This window comes from Schistocerca serialis, chromosome 2 (genome assembly GCF_023864345.2).
Source record: "Schistocerca serialis cubense isolate TAMUIC-IGC-003099 chromosome 2, iqSchSeri2.2, whole genome shotgun sequence".
Classification (NCBI taxonomy): Eukaryota; Metazoa; Arthropoda; class Insecta; order Orthoptera; family Acrididae; genus Schistocerca; species Schistocerca serialis.
Genome location: NC_064639.1, coordinates 121,768,250 through 121,788,818, shown reverse-complemented (window position 1 = coordinate 121,788,818; position 20,569 = coordinate 121,768,250). Strand labels below are relative to the sequence as shown.

General features: G+C 37.8%; 1 protein-coding gene across 1 annotated transcript in view; it reads left to right on the top strand.

Annotated features, from left to right (window-relative positions):
- Positions 1 to 20,569, top strand: part of LOC126456801 (kinesin-like protein KIF13A) — a 233,078-nt gene that overhangs the window by 151,299 nt on the left and 61,210 nt on the right. The window contains exons 27-28 of the mRNA XM_050092590.1: positions 14,125 to 14,193; positions 19,068 to 19,261. Of these exons, the coding sequence (XP_049948547.1) occupies positions 14,125 to 14,193; positions 19,068 to 19,261 (263 nt within the window). The remainder of the gene's footprint in view (positions 1 to 14,124; positions 14,194 to 19,067; positions 19,262 to 20,569) is intronic.

Sequence of the window (20,569 nt, the reverse complement as noted above, 5' to 3'; positions counted from 1 at the left end):
TAATGCATGGAAAACTGTAGAGCTGTAGAGGAAGCCTCATCCAGCAGTGAATGTCTGATGGCTGAAATTGTAATGACATTAGAAAAGGAAGAACTATAGATTATAAAAGACATAATTGCAGAATGAGAGAAAGTAACTGGAAAAGGTGGTCAAAAATTATATTTCTGTGTGAAAGGACAGTACATAGACAGTTTGAATAATCTGGTATTTTTGATATGATTTCTGTAAGGTAAATGAGATCCTGCTACAGGTGAATTATGATTAAAAACAGTCAAAATAACAGTAATAACACTAGCAGAAAGAAACACTGTACTGGTTAAGCCTCCAGTTGCTGTACGTCAAACTATCTATAAAGTCTCTCCTCCAATATCCACACCGGTGTATATTACAGTCAAAGAAACAAATTGTATAAACAGCTTATCTGTGCTTATAAGTACTTCACATGGAAGATATGTTTTCATTTGCTCTCATTTTCACCTGTGTGTGTTTTTGTGATCACAGATCCCCGTAAGTGGCAGCTTGCTTTGATTATATTTACTTATTTGTTTTTTTGCTGCTGTTTGGGTTGTGCTCCCTTTTACTATTTTAATGTAACTATGGCTCAGTATATCAACTCTTTTTGCCTATGTCTGTCTCCTAGCACTGCTGTTGCTCTTGGTACAATGACAGATTTTTCACAAGTAAGATATTTATTCCACAGTTATATGCATTAGAAATTTGCACAGGTTGTTGACAAAATACATTTACTGTTGTATGGGTTCCCATCTTCAATCTAATATTTCATGTAGATGTGAATATGAATTATAGCTTTAGTTTCTTTTGCACAGCTGACATCTATATTGTATTAATCTCTTCCTTGTTTGCATTCACTAACATTATAAGAAAATACTTGCACAAAAATAATTATAATAATTTGACTTTAAATGTAATTTTCCTTCTTTCTGTGTGTATTTCGTAACTTTCTTAATTTCCAAGTACTGTTAGGGAACCCAAGAATAGTGACCTAATAATGAGAAAAATAGTGGTTATTGTACTTGCCATGTCCAACAAAAATAATCATCCTGAAGGTAGGATATATTTTTAAAACCAGCTGCCAACATCTTTACTCTGACATATTGTTTCATTTTGTTCTGCAACCTAGGCTCCATCCTCTCAGGTAAAATGGAGCTTGTTCTCTGTTTTGCTATGAATTTTAAGTAGACCTTCAGCATTTGTGACATTTTACTTGCACTGAGTGTGACGTATTTTGGTCTGTGACTAGATAGTGAAAACCTGATGCTACTTCTTGTTTATGAAATTGAACATTTAACATATGTTTGTTTTGGTCTAGAGATAGTGCATTTCATTGGCTTAATACCTTTGTGAAAAGAAGATGCTATATGCAGAGAGAAAAGACAATAATCTCTATATTGTATATTGTGAAATAAATGATCCACTCAGTTGGGTAATATCGTGAATGCTGTTTGTTCTAGGATAGACCAAGTAGCTTCTGTTGCTGTATTTGTAGTTTGACTAGGAATTCCTGAGACACTACTGTTTATCTTATTGCTTTATTGCATGGCATTACCTTTCCTTTTAAAATTCTGTGGGGTGTAAAATTTCCTCTGATATTTTTCATGACTATGTTTTGCAATAATTTACCAAGTTGAAAATCTGGCATTTTTGTTTTTGCTAATTTCTGCCAGGCCTTAAAAGTGCAAAATATTTGTGTCTTTTGTGGCTTGTTGCAATATCAGCACTGTATACTGTTGTTTGTCATTTCTGATATTACAACGTAATTATTTTCTTCAATTTACTAAAAGAAAAAATATTGTGGAAGAGTGTTTTACCCATGAAACAAATATTTGCATACTGTAGATATCATTTCACCTGTTATAGTGATTTGTTTCACATAAATTCAACCCTAGTCTTCCACAGAAAGTTTCGCTATAAGAAACTTATTGATTTTGTGAGTTTTAAGCATTGTGTTGTGTTGACTTTAGAGTAGTATCCTACTCCTGAATCCTGAAGAAATTGAGAAAATGAGTTGTGTATCATAGCAGGAATACAGCAGGAACATCAACAAATTATTCTGTGGTTATCTGTTGACATTGCACAGTGTTTTATTGCTGTTTTTGGATAGTTACTCCCATAGCCTCTGTCTGGGTTATAAGAAATCAGTGTTCATAATTACACTTAAGATCACAGAAGATGTTGTATAGTTGCATTTTGTGTAGTTTAGAACAGTGTTATTCAAACATTAATGGTCTTGCATTTGTAGATGCAAGTAATGTTTCATTTACTTGAGTTACACTATGATTAAAATTATTCTAGCAGCTTCGTAGTCATTTCAGCGATTTCCTTATTTTAGTTTACCATGTTATTACGGAGAGAAATCTAAATTAGAATTCACTTTTAAAGCAGTTAGATGTACATATTATATAGAAATAGATCAATGAAAAACAAAATTTTGCTATATATGAATTTATAAATAATTATATATAAAAACAAAGATGAGGTGACTTACCGAACGAAAGCGCTGGCAGGTCGATAGACACACAAACAAACACAAACATACACACAAAATTCAAGCTTTCGCAACAAACTGTTGCCTCATCAGGAAAGAGGGAAGGAGAGGGAAAGACGAAAGGAAGTGGGTTTTAAGGGAGAGGGTAAGGAGTCATTCCAATACCGGGAGCGGAAAGACTTACCTTAGGGGGAAAAGAGGACAGGTATACACTCGCGCACACACACACACATATACATCCACACATACAGACACAAGCAGACATATTTATAAATAATGTTATACAGAATGTTCTTCTGGTTGAAATCAATAAAATGGTATATTTGATCTCAAGGTGCATATGAGGCTTTGCGAATGGAACAGTGAAGGAAATGGCTAGTAGTGGTACCCTCTGCCATGTGCCATACAGTGGCTTACAGAGTATGTATGTAGCTGTACATATGGAAGGTAGTAAATAGCCGATAGAGGAATGGGTAGTGATGGAAGATTTTTGGAGCTAGGACACATAATGAGACAATGGAATATATTATCTTCCTTGGCATGTGGAAATTCTTAGAAGATTTTTTTGAGCATTTGTGACGTGCACCCAGCACTTTATTACATAAATGGTACAGATAATTAATTAAAATTGTGTGAGGCCATTATAAGCACAACATCTGATAACAGATCATAACAGCATAGTATGGCAACTGAACATTTACAATTCTTTTGTATTGTTGAATGAAAAATGGTAAATATTAGTGGCAGTTTAAGTTACCTTTTGATGCTGAGTTGCACAAACAAGTTAGGTAGTGTCTAATGCCTCTCCTGTGTAGGTGATTGGGGAAATTTCCATGATGGAAGAACATCATTAAAACAGATGTTACATGCTATGTACCAGATCTCCAGTCTGTAAACTTTTATTTTGTGGGGGGAAATAGGTTGTCTATTATAGTAGTAAAATCTTCTGTGCCTCCATGTTTCTGCCCTCTTTTCACACATTATATGCCCTTGCTTTATCTTTCGGAATGTGATCGTATTTGCTGAAATAGGGGAATAAGCAAGGAGGTCCACTTAAACATTTTGCTAGATGAAGTGGTGCACTGGTAGATGAAGAAAAGTCTTCAATGTCCATACCACTGTAGCTCAACCATTTTCCACATTTTCATTTACATCTAGATTGCCCCTGTATTCCCCAAGGAATGGAGTGCGGGATGAACTATTGTTGGTAAGCCTCCATGTGAGGTGGTATTTCTTTCATGACAGATATCTAGGAGAAAGCATATTTTGATTGCCTCTTCTAGGAATGTACACTCTAAGAATTTTAACAGTTAAGTGCATTGTGAAGCACAGTGCCTGTCTTGTAGCACCTGCCATTGAATCTGGGTGAGCATCTCCGTGACACTTCCATACTTACTAAATGAAAGTGCAATGAAAGGTGCTGCTCCTCTTTGGATCTTCTCTGTTTAATGTATCAATTCTACTTGGTAAGAGTCCCAGGCTGACAAGCAGTACTCAACTATTATTTGAATGAGACTCTTGTGAACTGTCTCCTCCATGGCTGGACTAGTTTAGCAGTCTTTTCATAATATCTATCTGTGGCTCAAAATCTCTTTAGGGTGACTAGCTATCTATCCTTTTCATATTTTTGTTATTCCACCCTGGACTTTCCATTGTTTGACATATGTAATTGGTGGTTTCTCCTTACACGCTCCGACTGTTGTGACTCCTTTGCTAATAATTTGTCTGGAAATATGGTGGTATGTTTCTCCAATTTATTGATTTTGATTACTGGATTATTAGACCTGGTTTCTGTTTGAGAACTAATTTCTGTCAGCAGTACCATTTTAAGCACTATTAACATCTTCTGAGACAAATCCGCTTCTCAGGTTTGCCGCTGGATCGTATTGTGTAACTCACACAGTATTTCATCGATGCAACTGCTCAACATCATCAGGAGGTGGTAGCTCTGCTGTCACTGGTGCAAGGCGCAACTGATGATAATTGAGGAGCAGCGTCAGAATTTATTGTGCCAGGAGCAGGCAATGTGCGTGCATGGAAAGACGCACGTAGTTGGAGGAAAGCAGCGCTCCTGGCGCCCCCTGCTGGGAGCCGCAGAAATTCCATCTGTGTGTGCTATGGGCAGCAACTGTGTGCCAGACGCTCCTGCGGTTAAAGTCTGAACTATATCTCAGTTGTGCGTTGTGTCACATGATGAATCAGAAGTTCTTGTTTTCCCTGTTTTTGATTTAATGGCAGCCTGTGCTGGATTTCAGGCAGCACTTAGTTGAAAACATGCATCCCTGTTGATAAGAGTGTCCGCCGTACTGATATGAATGGCCTCCTTGACAACACAGTCCCAGAAAGATGACATTGGGGATAAAATTTCCGTCTGTTCGGAAAGCATACAATGTCCCGTGACCAGGCAATGCTCCGCTACCACTGATTTATCAGGTTGCCCCAGGCACGTATGACGACGATGTTCGATTTAACATTCTTGTGCAGTTTGCCATGTCTATCCGATATAAGATTTTCCACATTGGCATGGGATTTTATACACGCCACATTTCCTAAGGCCAAGGTTGTCTTTGACCGAGCACAATATATTCCTTAATTTTGCTGGTGGCCAAAAAGCACACTTGATGTCATGCTTTTTGAGGATTCTTTCTATTCTCGAAGACATGCCACCAAAATAGGGCAAGAATGCTGTTGCAGTGGGTGCCTCTGCATCTTCGTTTGCATCCCTGCTTTGAGTTTGCTTAGAACGGAAGGCATGGCAAAGCATATCGCATATTGCCTGCTTCCGGAATGATAAATTCCACCACCGCCGCATGATTATCATCAGTCGCACCTTGCAGCAGTGACAGCAGCAGCTACCACCAACTGATGATGTCAAGCAGTTGCATCGATGAAATATTGTGCGAGTTACACAATACAATACGACGGCAAACCCAAGAAGCGTATTTGCAACAGAGCTGTCAGGAAAGCATGAAAAGTCACATCTTCTGAGATGATTAACAATTATTAATAATGATCATTTGTGAGTAAGCATGAAATGGTAAACCAAGAGAGAACAAGAGAAGAACAGGCAAGAAAGGGCAAAGAGAAGAAAGAATATTGAGGAAATATACTTTATTCAGCTGTTACTTCATTTATCCCTGTAGGTTTTTAGTTGTCAGTTTAAAACTGAGTATTGAGTGGCACTTCTTGCAACCTTGTTTATTATGTAGATATGTAGCATCAGCATTATGTGAGGTGATGAGCTGCAGGACATTTTCTGTATGGTGCTGTATCAAACTATGTAATTGAAGAGGTACAGTGATAGTGTAACTCTCAGTTATATTTTTACACTTGGATTTTGAATACATCAGAGCCAGTCACCATAAATAACTTGGTGTGTATACCAGTAGTTGTGAATCATGAAGTTTGAATAACACTGCTCTGATTTCAATGTTACATGTAGCTAGTTTAAAGTCACAGAGGTTCAGAATTGTTCCCGGTACCTCAGATGGAATGCATCTTGAATTGCATGACACCATTTTAAATTCCACATAATGATTCCTTAAAAAAATTTGTTGTAACTACAGTGATTTGCACTGAAAGATGGTAACGCATTGCATACTAAGGAAATAGTCCTGTGTTACCTTCGGAAATAATATTATGTTCTAACAAATGAGGAAGAAAGAATGGTACATTATGAAGTTACTTTCCTTGGAATATTAAAGAAATTGGTAGATTGTGGTAACTGCCTGCAGTGTATATGTCAGTTTCACTTTTTTTATAAGCTCGTTATACAATCTCTCTATGGCCCAGATGAGGGACTCACTTCCTTTATATAGGTTATGATTTGTACAGGAGAGTGTACTTATAATTTAATGTAGTTTTTTAGATTTTCAGATCATTTTCTGTTGTTACCTATTATATGTTTGCTATGAAATTAATTATATTAAAGACTGGTAAGGCTCTGTTGAAAGAATCCCTAACAGAGTACAGAACCCCACTTTAGGCCCTGGACAAGGTGGCAAAGTCTATGTTGAAATCATTTTGTATAAATCACAGTTCCTCTAAAACTTATTATTATTAAGGAACACCATTAACAAATAAGCGCAGCTGGAAGTGAGTGCAATAGTCTTCTGTGAAATGTGCAGTTACCTACTTTATAAAATATCCTTACTGCTATTACTAAATTATTACCAAATAAATACTTTATTCCCTTTAGCTGTATTGCATCCAAAGGGAATTCTATAAAGCAAAAGGCAGTAAAAATTAGCAAAATAAGCTGGCAACATTGTCTTCATATCAGTACCATGTAAGATAACTGAAAAATGCAGAACATTGCAAATTGAGCTTCTTGACTAGTTTATTTGCATGATGACCCTATTTTAGGTGGTTTTCCAGCAGGATACTGAAGGATTTTACATGTAGTGTTTAATTTACTTTATGGCCATTAATATCTATTTCCAAAGCAACCAGAAATGCCCAGAGTAACTGTAACAGTGTTGACAAAAACACAGATACCTGGGTAGCCCTTCATCTGTGGCTGAAGGTAAATCATAAGAAAGGAACATAGAAAATGGCAGTATTGTTTGTATAGAATGTGTCGAATCTATCATAGTAGATATTTTTCCCTCATGTGGCGAACACAGAGTGATTTTCCTTAAATAAGTTGGGTGTGTAGCTTTACAATTTCAAGGAAAGTAACAGCTTTAAATTGTAAACAAATGGCAAATAGTGTTTGGATAACTGTCTTGGGATATCAATATATCTTATGTCAGTGTCTGTGCATGCTGATTCTCATTCATACGTGAGTCCCAGAATTATATTTATTTTCTAGAAAATCTAAAGAATCTTTATGTGGAATGTTATTCACTGTTGACAGAAATGATTGCAATAAGAATTTTAAAACTAAACAAACAAAATTAAGTTTATGTGATCCGGATACGTAAGGTAGTAAAATTATATGTTCGTGATATGAACCGTGTAGAATCCTTTCGAATAAATATTATAAATGCATGGCATCCAATTTTTTTTCTGTTGGAAATTGATTCCACATAATCTTAAATGTTAGTACAGAATTGATGTTTTGTCCTTGTGTAACAAATTGAAGATAGATGTTTGTCATTTTTTTTCTTCCAGTCTCTCTGACTTTAAACAGAGGCTGAAAAATTGTAACTTGTATCTTTTAACAGTTATTTGTGTGTCTTGAATTTTTATTTTGTCAGATATCTGCTGAAAGGAATGCTTTATCAGTTCATTGTTTGAAAAATTGAAGAATATTCCATGAAATCAGAAAATTTAAAGAGATTTAATTAATGGTTATGAAGGATTACCTAATTTTATGCAGTTTCTTAATATTGCTCAACACAAAAATTAGGATGTAACTGTTGATTTCATGGATTTTTGCTTTTTCAGTGCAAACATAAGTATCTATTCAGCTTCTTTTCAGCAATCACCTCAGTTAAATGTCAATATAAATGCAGCATTTACAGTAATAGTAGCTTTTTATTGTACAACAGTGGATATGTTAGACGTGTTAAATGTTGCACTATTGATTGTTATCTATTTTCTTAAGATATCTTCAGAAAAACAAAATAAAATATTTTCCGAAATGGAGTATCTTTGTAAATTTCAAGCTTAGTTGAGAATGAGTTGCTATGATTATTGAAGATTTTGATTATTGAAGAGTCACTCATAGTTATTTTATTCAGTCACCACTCGTTATGAGATAATTGTCAATACCAACAGGTTTAGTTGCCATATGGCGAAAATATGTAACCAAATGTTTTGGTCTTTGTGAAGCAGTCCCCATTATCATTATTTTCATTAACACAGAGCTCTCTCTCTCTCTCTCTCTCTCTCTCTCTCTCTCTCTCTCTCTGTCTGTCTCTCTCTCTCTCTCTCTCTCTCTCTCTCTCTCTCTCTCTCTCTCTCTCTCTCTCCTCTGCCTTTAATACTCAGTCCAGAAATAAATATTTATTGGTAAATTAATTTTCTCTTTTATCCCTGTTGTAATATAACTGATTTACTCTAGGAAATTGTCTGTTTTTCTGAACTTAATTAACACATCCGTATCTTAATACAAAACTGTTGAATAATGCATGGATCATTTATTGTATGGTTTTTATACATATCATGCTCTTCTTATTCTTCATCCATTGCTATTGATGACATGCCAAACATTAGGGTTTTGTCTGCCCACACGTCTATCTTTAAAAATAAATTCTTACAGATACTGAACAAATCTCAGACATGATAACAAGATTAAAAAAAAAATCCATATTTCATGGAAATTGTTCATCTCTATGCACCAACTTGCACATATTCTTAAGATGAGGTAAAGAAAACTGGAAAGTGAGAGCAAAGCCCACTGCAAGATGATAGCTGGGGATTTTAAAGTGCAAGTAGGACAGAGATTAGAGAATGACTGTTCTCCAGGAAACTTCAGGGATGATTCCAGAGAAAATGTTGTACAAGCATTTGAAGACATAAAAAGCTATGCTCTATCGACATCTACCCTAAAATGTATGTATATCTCCATTTACTACCCTAAACCCCTAAACGTATCACCAACTGCATTTTAGAAGGGGGGAGGCGGCATTGGATTTCAATCCAGCAAAGGAACAAACTGTCATCATAAATGGATTTAACACAACGGGCCATTCATAAGTCATGAACAAAGTTATAAAAGTGAGTAATGAATATGATTATCTTTTTATCTGGGATTTATAAGACTGTTTTTCACTCACTTGTGAGAAATCTGTACAGATAGCCTTGGTGAAACAAGGAATTGGTTCAACCATTCATACAATGTTGGCTGTTGTGGCTGGTGTTTACTTCCATGAAAGCTTTCGGGCTGAGAGGTCATGGTCAATATATAAAACTATTGCTGGACATTTTTTCTCCAACTGCAAGACAGATATTCAGAAGTAAAACTGTAACAGCAGTTGTCTCCCACATTCAGGGATGAAACATCAAGGAATAGTTTTATATAATGATCACAGCTTCTCAGCCTGGAAGTTTTAACTGAAGGTTCACCTTTCATTAGTATATACTTCATTAGGTACTAGGAAATTGAGAGTTGAAACAATAGTTGGGCAAGAAGATTCCACATCATCCAAAGCTATTCTCAGCAGCCCTAAAGAAAGAATTTAGATCCTTAAATGTGGAAATGAAGAAGGAATACAAATTAATGGAACATATCTCAACTGTCTTTGTTCTGCTGCTGATGTATTGTTTTCCTGTTGTGACACAAATTTCAACAAATAATGAAGAACATAACAGAGTAAGTTTGAAAGTAGTCCTGAAAATCTAGTATAAAGCAGCTGAGGACTCCGCAGGTGGCAAAAATGGAATGACACACTTTTATAAACTATATAGTTGTTTCAAATCTGTGCTTCCAATCTGTGCAGGAAGGAAAATTCTCAATTAGTCTTTATTGCCAGTTTTGCCTTGTGAGAATGAGACATCAACTGTTCAAGTATTATAGGTGGAGAGATGCACAATGGTAATTGCTTGGAGAGCCAAGAGAATAAGGAAATGGATTAAGGATCAGATCAGAAATTGACAAAAAATTATAATTCTGATGAAAAAGAATTGGAGATGGGGTAGGATATGTAGCAAGGTGAATGGATGATGGATAGACCAAGGAAATATTTTGCTGGAGCTTAAAACAGTAGAAAAGACAAAATAGTTATCTAATTGCAGGTGGGTAAATTGTAAAACATGCAAGAGTAGTACGAATGCATATAACTGAAGACAGTAATGGAATAGTCAAGAGAGAACTTTTTCTCAGAAATGGGTGTCAGATGTGTAATAATCAATAATGTATTTTGAATTTTGTCACTCCAGATCTCAGATGGTAATTATAACAATAAGTGCATTAGAATTTAGAAGTTCTCTTGAGCCTTTATTTCCTGCAATGCAAATCATATACACCACAGTGGAAAGTTTGTGTCCGTTTGGTTGAGCTGCATGTGCATTAATCATTTGCAAAAACAAAAAAGAAAAAAAAAGTTGGTTTGCCTTTTGGCATCCTGATATTGCATCTGTTATTTTCAGGGCATGCCACATGCTTATTTGTAAACTGTTAATAGTTTTGTGCTCAAGAACTGGTTTAAGGGCATTGACTGGATGGACATGGACACAGATTGTAGATGGACATGGACACAGATTGTAAATTGCAGTATTAGGGAATCCATATATGAAAAGTAGAACATTATATTGTGGAATATGTGTTACAGGTAGCAAAATGACATCTAAAAGGGAACCCTGATTTAAGTAAATTGTAGGATTATACGTATGCTCTTCTTTCACTCGTTCCTTAAATATCTTAAAATCTAATTGAAATGGACAGATAAAAAATCTACTCATCAAGCAGCGGTAGGAGAACAGAGACACAAAAGGATTTAACTTTTACAAGCTTTCGGAGCCAATGGCGCCTTCTTCTGGCTGAAGAGCTGAAGTGGAAGAAAGAGTAATAAAGGGAAAGCACTGGAGAGATTTAGTGAAAGGGGTACTGTTCAGATTTAGTGAAAGGGGTACTGTTCAGAACCCTGAGTCAGGGGAGACTTACTGGACGGGATGAAAAGGAAAGACTGATTGTTGGGGACTGCACCGGATGAGATTTGAAAACCTGAGAGCTTAAAGGTGGAAGATGGGGTAATATGTAAGACAGAGAGTACTAATAAAATATTGTGCAAAAGTTAGTAAGAGTGAAAAGCTAAGTGCATTGTATGTAACAAGTGGGAGGGGGGACATTGAAAAATAGACAAGTCAGAAAATGAAAGATATAGAAAACTAAAATAGAGTGAAAAAAGGAGTAGTTACTGTGAATAAAATCCGAGACAGAAGAAATTTGCATAAATTATGGACAGGTGGGTGGTGAGAACCAAGGACATGTTGTAGTGCTAGTTCCTCCCTGCAGAGTTCTGAGGAACTGGTACGGTCGCATGTTCGAATCCTGCCTCAGGCATGGATGTGTGTGATGTCCTTAGGTTAGTTAGGTTTAAGTAGTTCTAAGTTCTAGGGGACTGATGACCACTGCAGTTAAGTCCCATAGTGCTCAGAGCCATTTTTCTGAGAAACTGGTGTCTGGAGGAAGAATCCAGATGACATGTGTGGTGAAACAAGCACCAAGGTCAATTTGTACAGTATGCTCTGTGAAGGATATTGTGTGTTGCCTGTGTACACCCTCTGCCTATGCCCATTCATCCTGACTGATGACTGGGTGGTAGCCATGGTGATGTAAAATGCTGAACAGTGTTTACATAGCAATTGGTATATGACGTGTCGTTTCGAAGATGGCTCTCCCTTTGATAGTATATGTTTTGCCAGTTACAGGGTTGGAATAGATGGTGGTAGGAGGGTGCATGGGGCAAGTCTTGTAGCGGGGGCAGTCACTGGGGTAGGAGCCATAGGGTAGGAGATGGGTGAAGAAGGAGCAAAGGGTCTGACAAGGATATTGCGGAGATTGGGAGGGCGAGAAAAAAGCTATTAGCCATAACCCTTTTCATGGATCGCTTGGAGGGGGATTTCCTGCGGTCCATAAACCTTCACCCACTGGTTTGATTTAGATACATTGATGACATCTTTGCCGTATGGACTCATTGTGAGGCTGACCTGTTAAAATTCCTGGAGTCTCTAAATACCTTCTCCCAATTAAATTTCACATGGTCCTATTCCAAGTACCAAGCCACTTTCCTTGATGTATAATATTGATCTCATCCTCACCGAAGGCCAGCTACACACTTCTGTCCACGTCAAACCTACTAACAAGCAATAGTACTTACATTTTGACAGTGGCCATCCTTTCCATGTCAAACGTTCCCTCCATACAGTCTTGGCATTCATGGCAAACGTATTTGTTTGGATGCAGACTATTTACAGCAATACATCACCTCTCTCACTTTGGCCTTCATTGGACGTAATTGTCCCAACAGCCTAGTTCAAAAGCAGATTTCTGGGCCATCACATGCAATCCTGGTACTGCTGACCCCCTCCAAAACAATAACTTTGGAGCACACCAATTGTCTCCCAGTATTATCCTGGTGTTGAATGTATCAATCACACTTCAAGAAGACTATGACTACCTAAAACCATGCCCTGAAATGAGATCTATTCTGTCTGAGATTTTGCCCACCACACCTGGAATAGCTTTTCATCACCCTCCCAGTCTCTGCAATATCCTTGTTAGACCCTATGCTCCTTCTGCACCCATGTCTCTACCCTATAGCTTCTGTTCATGTGCCTGTCCCCACTGCATGACTTGCCCTAAGCACGCTCTTACTACCACCTATTCCAGCCCTGTAACTGGCAAAAGTAAAGAGTCTTTCCTTCTCATCGCATCCGATAAGTCTCTCCTGACCCAGGGTTCTGGGTGACTTTTCTAAACGTTTCCCCTTTCCCTAAATCTCTCCAATCCTTTTTCTTCGCCCCCCCCCCCTTCCTTCCCCTTCAATTCTTCTGCCAGAAGAAGGAGGCACTGGCTCCGAAAGCTTGTGAAAGTTAAATCCTTGTGTGTGTGTGTGTGTGTGTGTGTGTGTGTGTGTTTTCTCCTGCTGCTGCTTGGTGAGTAGATTTTTTATGTATCCATTTACATTATATTATCAGTACTTGATTATTTTTGTTGTTAAAATCCAATTAACATCACAGTTAAAAGAGAATGAACAGTGGCTCAGTTTATTTAGTTGATGCAGATCCTCATTGTCTTATCCGCATTAGTCATATGTTGTGATTATATACTCCTTGCTCACTGCTAGGGTGATGATGTTGCACACTGGAACTAATGGGCTGAAGTATGACACTAAAACATATAGCAGAGGAGACAAACATCTATTAATGGATATCTAAAATGATGTAAAACTACCCTGATGGTAGACCACAAATATGGGAACAAACAAATTCTAACTATGGGACAAGAAGTAGCTCCATGAGCAAAAGAAAATCAGTGATTGAAAGAAGAGAGACCATTCAGAGAGGAAGTAGAAATGGTGTTGGTACGTTGCTCTGCTTCTCATATCGAGAAGCATGCACAGCAAGAGAGAAATGGAGTTGAACCAAGACAGTTTAATGAATGTTAACTACCAGTGAGGTTTCAGAGAGAGAGAGAGAAAGAGAGAGAGAGAGAGAGAGAGAGAGAGAGAGAGAGAGAGAGCACTTCAACAACACTTCTACAGTATTGTAGTGCTTCCCTCCCTCTCTCTCTCTCTCTCTCTCTCTCTCTCTCTTACGTATTGTACATTGTAATAAGTGTTCTGTGGCAATGCAACAATGTATACATGTATGACCAGATCTATGTGATAAGTTTTGCTACTATACATTCTGGGATATTAATCTTTTATCTTCTGCATTAGAAGAACCCTGCTTTTTTACCCTAAATGTACAATAAAATATTCCAGATCTGTGTTTTGTACAAAGTGTTTAACAAGTTTCCCTAGCTTTATGTGTTACCCTTCAATATCTGAATTGCACTGTATAGTATCTGTAACCAGAGGAACATTGTTGTGTTGCTCCCTGCATATTTGTGTAACTATCCGGAACTTACTAATACTCAGTTTCACACCCAGGATTTAGCTACAAGCACCTTCTTGTCACTGGTGTCTGTTGTTTACTGTATTATGATGGTGTGGTGCTCTTTTCAGCTCGCCCTACATTCCTCAATCTGAACCTGAACCTCAACTCTCTTCGCCTGCAGCCGGCCGGGCCCAAACGTAGGTTGCTCCCCCATATTTCTGTCTTTTCCAGTGATTGCTACATGTCATACCTTCTGTGTTGTTTCAACTCTTTGCTCGGTTGGCCGTGTTATGATCCTTTCCTGTTGGGAGAATGCAAAAAGGAGTTTTACTATGGGTTGAACACACAATAGTATTGTTTGGTAACAGTCAGTATGAGAAAAGTACAGGTACAAATTAACAATATTTTTTCAAAATTTCTGGCAATGTTTTTTTGTTAATAACTGCTCTTTTAATATTATATCAAGAAACTCTGTAGTAGTCAATGCTGAACATTTTAAGTGCATTTTTAAAGCTGCATAAGCTTTGCAGTATTGAATAAATACAGTCATAGCAATCAGCTTCTTTTATTACCAGTAGTTTTCTGGCAAAACCTGTTTGGCTTTCATTTTTCAACAACTTGGAGACTTATCTAAAATTAATAATAACATCTTTGATTATTTAACTCACTCAACACAGTAAAGGATACCAGGTTGAGTGGTTTTGTGTTAGGGTGTTATTTCTTGTCAGTCTTTACACATAAATATTTATTTATTTATGGTTTAAAGTAAGATAAACAGCATTTTTGGAGAAAGAAACTCTTCATCCATAAGGGAAGGGATCATATGTTACATTAATCACTTTTTTCCACCTTGTAAATATGCTTCACATTGTATGATCCTGTATGATTATCCTTATGTTGCTGTTATTGTTTTGTACCCCACAAGGAAGTGCTGACTAGTTACACCTAACATTTTCGTTCTTAACTCATTGAGCTTTTTAGTGAAATTAAATGTGTGGCCACATCCAAGTCATCTTTATATTTTGTTTTTGCATGCTGCACCAGCTGTTGTGTCTACCAATGTGTCACATCCATATTTAGAACTGGACTGATGTTTTTCTGAATGTTGAAAATAGTTTAAAGTTATGGAGCAATGCAAAATTGCTTATCACCTATATAAATGCTGGAGAAATCTTAAGAATCTAATTTAAGTGTGGCAAAACATAAAATGGAAATGGATATTATATCACCTCATATAACTCTGTATTAATAAATACTAATGCAGCTTTTATTTCAGTATCCATTTGTCAGAAACTATGCACATTAAAATAAGATGGCTATGTTTGCCTCACTTTAACAACAGTAATGTGAAGGATCAGGTGAGGGATAGCTTTTTTCTTTTAATTTCATTGGAAAAGTCATAAAAAATCTTGAGAAACACTTATATCACAGGCCTGTTTACCAGTCTAATCTTGGGAGCTAGCTCATGCTCGTGCCACAGCAATGAGCAACCATCTGGTTCACAGGGACTAATGGCATGAGAAGGGGAAGGGTGGGCAGGGGATGGAGGAATCAAATAAGGTACCTCTACATGAGATGTTGTTGTCAATGAATCTGTTCTGTGGCCACTAATGTTATTTCTACAGTGATGGGTCAGTCCACTGTGGCTAATTAATGCCTTTTGCAGAAAATTTAGTTACATTGATGAGAAATGGCAAATGAAGTGAAAGTTACCTTTCTTTTAATTAGTGGGATGAGTATGAAACATATTTTTCATGACTGAACAGTCTTATGATGATTGCCATTTTTGGGCAAAGTTTAAACTGACATCAACTTGTATTTCATGACTATTTTATTCACATGTTAAACATAAAAATACTGGAATTCAATCAATACTACTTATTTGGCTTTTCACTAAAGCATCAATGTCTTGTATCACTTTCTGAGCACTGCTAATTCAAAGATAAGCTTTTAGGTTGAAATCTGTCAGTGAGACTCTTAGATAGATTACATCCTCTTCATTGAATAAAAAAGTCATTCACACAAGTACACATGTCCAGACATTGACGTAATCATAACTACAAACTTTTAAATTGGAAATTTATACTAGCAGCCAGAACATTATGACCACTGACGTACTACAGATGTAAACCCATCCAGGCAATAGCATCATCATCTGGTGAGAAATGACTGCTAGTGAGACACACGTACAGTGCATGTAGTATCAGTGAGCATGCTGTTTGTGTGTAGAATGGGAATGGTATGTGATCTATCCGAGTTTGACCAAGGCAAATTGTGATGGCGTTAGGCTCGGCATGAGCATTTTGGAAACTGCACGACTTGTCAGGTGTTTGAGTAGTGCTGTGGTGAGTGTCTTCAACATGCGGTGAAATAACGTCCAGACATCGTGGGGTGGGCGGCCACCCCCTCATTACAGATGTCTGGCATCGTAGGCTGGCCAGACAGGTAAAACAGGCAGTGAACTGTGGTGGAACTAAAATCAGATTTTAATGCTGGGCAGAGTAAAAGTGTGTTTGAACACAAAATACACCGAGCACTCCTAACAATGGGCCTCCTCAGCTGACGACCCATGCATGTGCCAATGTTAATACCATGATGTCAGTGACTACGATTGAAACGGGCACGTGACTGTCAACACTGGACATTGGCTCAGTGGCAGAGCATTGCACGGTCTGATGAACCCCAATACCTCCTTCATCATGGCGATGGGAGGTTGCGAATCTGTCATCTTCCAAGGGAACAGCTCCTTGACACCTGTAGTGTGGGACGGAGACAGGCTGGCGGCAGCTCCGTTAAGCTCTTGGAGAGATTCCTGTGGGCATCCATGGGTCCAGTGGGGCTCGTGCAAGGCACCATGACAGCCAAGGACTATCATACACTGGTCGCAGACTACATACACCCCTTCATGATGATCATATTTCCCAATGGCAGTGATGTTTTTCAGCAAAATAATGCACCAAGGCACAAGGCCAGGAGTGTGATGGAGTGGTTCAAGGAACACGATGGGTCTTCCAGTTGATGTACTGGCCCCCCCATTCACCAGGTCTGGATCTGATCAAATGCATCCAAGATGTGATTGAATGTGGCATCAGAGCTCATCCCCCCTGCCCCCCCCCCCCCCCCCGCCCCCCTCCCAGAATTGAGGAATTAGGTGACTTGTATGTAGGTGTGGTGCCAACTCCCTCCATTGACCTACCACGGCCTCATTGTTTCCAAGCCATGAAGTGTTGCCACTGTTATCTGTGCCAAAATAGGACATATTGGCTATTAGGTAGGTGTTCATAATGTTATGGCTGATCAGTGTATGTTGAAGAAATTTTTTATACAGCTGTACATACTTATTTTATTTTGAAACTTACCACACAACTGCCTGTCACACTGTAGGTTTATAAGTAGTAACTGCAACTAAGCATCCTACACTGAAGTCATATTAATTTATGTTAGTGTGTCTCACCTTTGCTTTGAAGTACTTAACCTGGCCATCGTGCTGCTTTTCATCAATTTAAAATGAGCTACTCTACACTTTAAACATTGCCTGTAAGTATATACACTTATGTTAAAGACTTGGGGAACTTAATACATGGTCATTTCTCCAAAGACAGCACACAGTTTTCTCTTCCTATGCATGACATATTGAGTCAGATTGCCATAGTATAGCACAGGTGCTCACTTCCCAAGTGGTGAGCAAATGTTCTTGCTCACCTAGCCACATCCTGAACAGACCTGTTACAGCAGACTGTACTAATAATATGTAAAGTTACTCTCCATATCTTGACATCTGTTCTCTCAACACTACATGAGTATTAGACTAGGAAATATCTCGCCATGTTTAATTTCCTTTCTAATTTGTATTTGATAGTAAAACACACAGAAATATGTTGCCTATCATGAACAAAAGAGAAAAATTCATTTGTTTATGCTGACACCTTATCCACTGCGGTTTACTCTACAAGAACTCAATTATTGCTTTAAATGTCCAGAAAAATGGAACATTTATCCCTATTAACGATACATCAGAAAGGGATTCGTACTGTTGACTGCATCATCATTTAGAATTTCCACTAGGCACAGTACTTTGTAAGACTGAAAATGAAGTGCTGCACATATAAAAAGTGCACCGGCAAAACAAATAAACACTCAAGTATAAATATAAGTTGATTGTTTCCGGAGTTAGGGCATAGTGACAAATTTACTAGAGAGCAGTGCATAAATGCACAAAGACGTGTGAGCTGTGGGGATGTTATCAATGAAAAATAGCTGTACATGACACTAAATACTGTTCATTCTTGAGTGCTACTCTCTCTTGTGGGACTCATGAATTGTGAACATAGTATAAAAACTAGTAGATAAATAAAGAACTTTGAAGGTAACATGGAGTGTACAAAGCCATCTAAAATTTTATTAATTGTACCAAATCAGCTCTAAAGAAACCCATTCTGTAGCTTATATGAAACTGGCAATTTAACTGTCTGCCATACTTCTGAATAGTGAAAACTTGTTCTTTGAGTTACAAGCTTTGTTTATAGAGCTTCCATTTTGTAAAACTCATTAACCTTTTTAATTTTGCTTATGTACAGAGCACATTTCTGTAATATGCATGCCACAATGCCTGAATCCAGTTGTATATTAGAAATAACAATCTCTGTTAAACATCAATATTTATTAATTACTAATAGCACTGATGTTTTTATAATCATACAACTGCAGCATGGACTTTTAGTGCAGTAGTATTCATTGATATACATAACACCCATGACTATACTTTTGTAACCTACCTTTTGACATTCCAGCATAGTTGCCTTGTACTCTTAAGAAAACTATGAGAATTACACTGTGCATGCCATTTATTGTCAAAATTTCAGTTTTAGCCAAATAAAATATTGTTTATAATTGTAATCTACTGCAGAGTTTTTACCATGTTCTTAATCTGAAAAATGCTGCACACAGTTTCTATCGGAAAGAACTGCATAATTATCTCTTGCTGAAAGTAAGATCATAAGTGGACTTTCTTAGATGTATTTCTTAGTTCTTAAGTGTCTGTTGTTGGCAACAGCATCTCCCAACCTTGCAGCCACGAAGCTCGGTCTCCGAATGACGACACTCCATGAGGAGCAGTGCAGCCACTCAGCTACAAGCAAAGATGCCGCGACAGTCCAGCAGAAATGTTCGAGTGCTCCCAAGTCTAATACGAGTTCAAAAGCAGAGCTGGCAGACCCAGATGGCATTTACAGTGATCCTGAATTTTCTGAGTCAGAGTCTTATCAAGTAAGTGTATAACCATATTTGCTATTTTCAGTTTCAGTTGGGCAGTATGAGGGTGTTTGGTAAAAAAGAGGATGTTTTAATTATCATCAAACAAGCTCAACAGTAAGATGCAAAAATTACAGAACTTGTATGTGAGTAAAATATGACAGACATGACAAATCTTCTATAACTGTTAACATATTGATGGTGGCCATTATGTATTACCATTTTGGTGTACCATTGGGCACCAGCTTTCTCACTAGTCACTATTTATGTCCTATGGAAAGATATTTGGATGAGTAACAACACTAAAGTGCACTGCTCAAATACCTCACAGAGATCCTTTTAAAGTAAGTAACACATATTCACTAATTTTCTGTAATATGGCTAGAGTGAGTAGTACTGAAGACATGGAAGAGACTTGGGGTGGAGAGAGTGTTGAACAGCAGTGGACAACATTAAGAAAAGTTGCGCCAGTGTGTAAACACACAGGTGTATGCAGCGGACATGGCAGCCTCTACATCAAAGATATGGTAAGTGGTTGCTAGGAGAAATTCTGAGGAAATATTACAGTGGAAGGTGGAAAATTTGGCATAAGAGACTTCAAGATGGAGATGATGAGGAAGGGAAAAGTTCTATGGGAAGTTAGAGGCTGACACTGAGCAAGAAAATGACAGGAAGAAATTTATATTGAGGCAAGGGGTTGTGGGAATATAGGACGTTTTGGAGGGGAAACTTAAAGACCCACAATTACAAAAAGCGGGTTTAGGAGTAAGATCTAGATGGCTCATGATGTGAAGTAGTTATTAAAATTAACCATATTGTGCTAAACACCATCCTCTACAACTGGGTGTTGCATTTGACCCTGGCCTCAATTTAGCAGAGGTCATTCATACATGTGGATTATTAGTTCATGATGTTACCCACATCGAATATTTTGGGTGGCTCCAGTGAAGTTGGTAGGTGATGTGGCTGTTTTCACAAGTGGCACTGCTTCTGACAGCATAAGTAATGCCAGTGACAAGACTGAAACAGAAAGTGATGGCCAATGGATAGGGACAGGTCTTGCACTTGGGACTTCCATAGGGATGCTGTTAGTGGGGCAAGTATATGTACAGAATAGGATACTACTCAAGTTGGCTGTGTGGCAGAATACCACTGTGGGAGGGTGGAAGCCTAGTGAGAAGGCCTGGCGATGATCGTAGTTCAGTTGTTCCGGTCCTAGGAGGTAAATACTTAGACTTATGACCTGTCACACATTGTTAGTTCCATATATACTGTGTGTGTTTTCAAGACAGGTGTTAGAATATACAGAATCCATGTCATGAA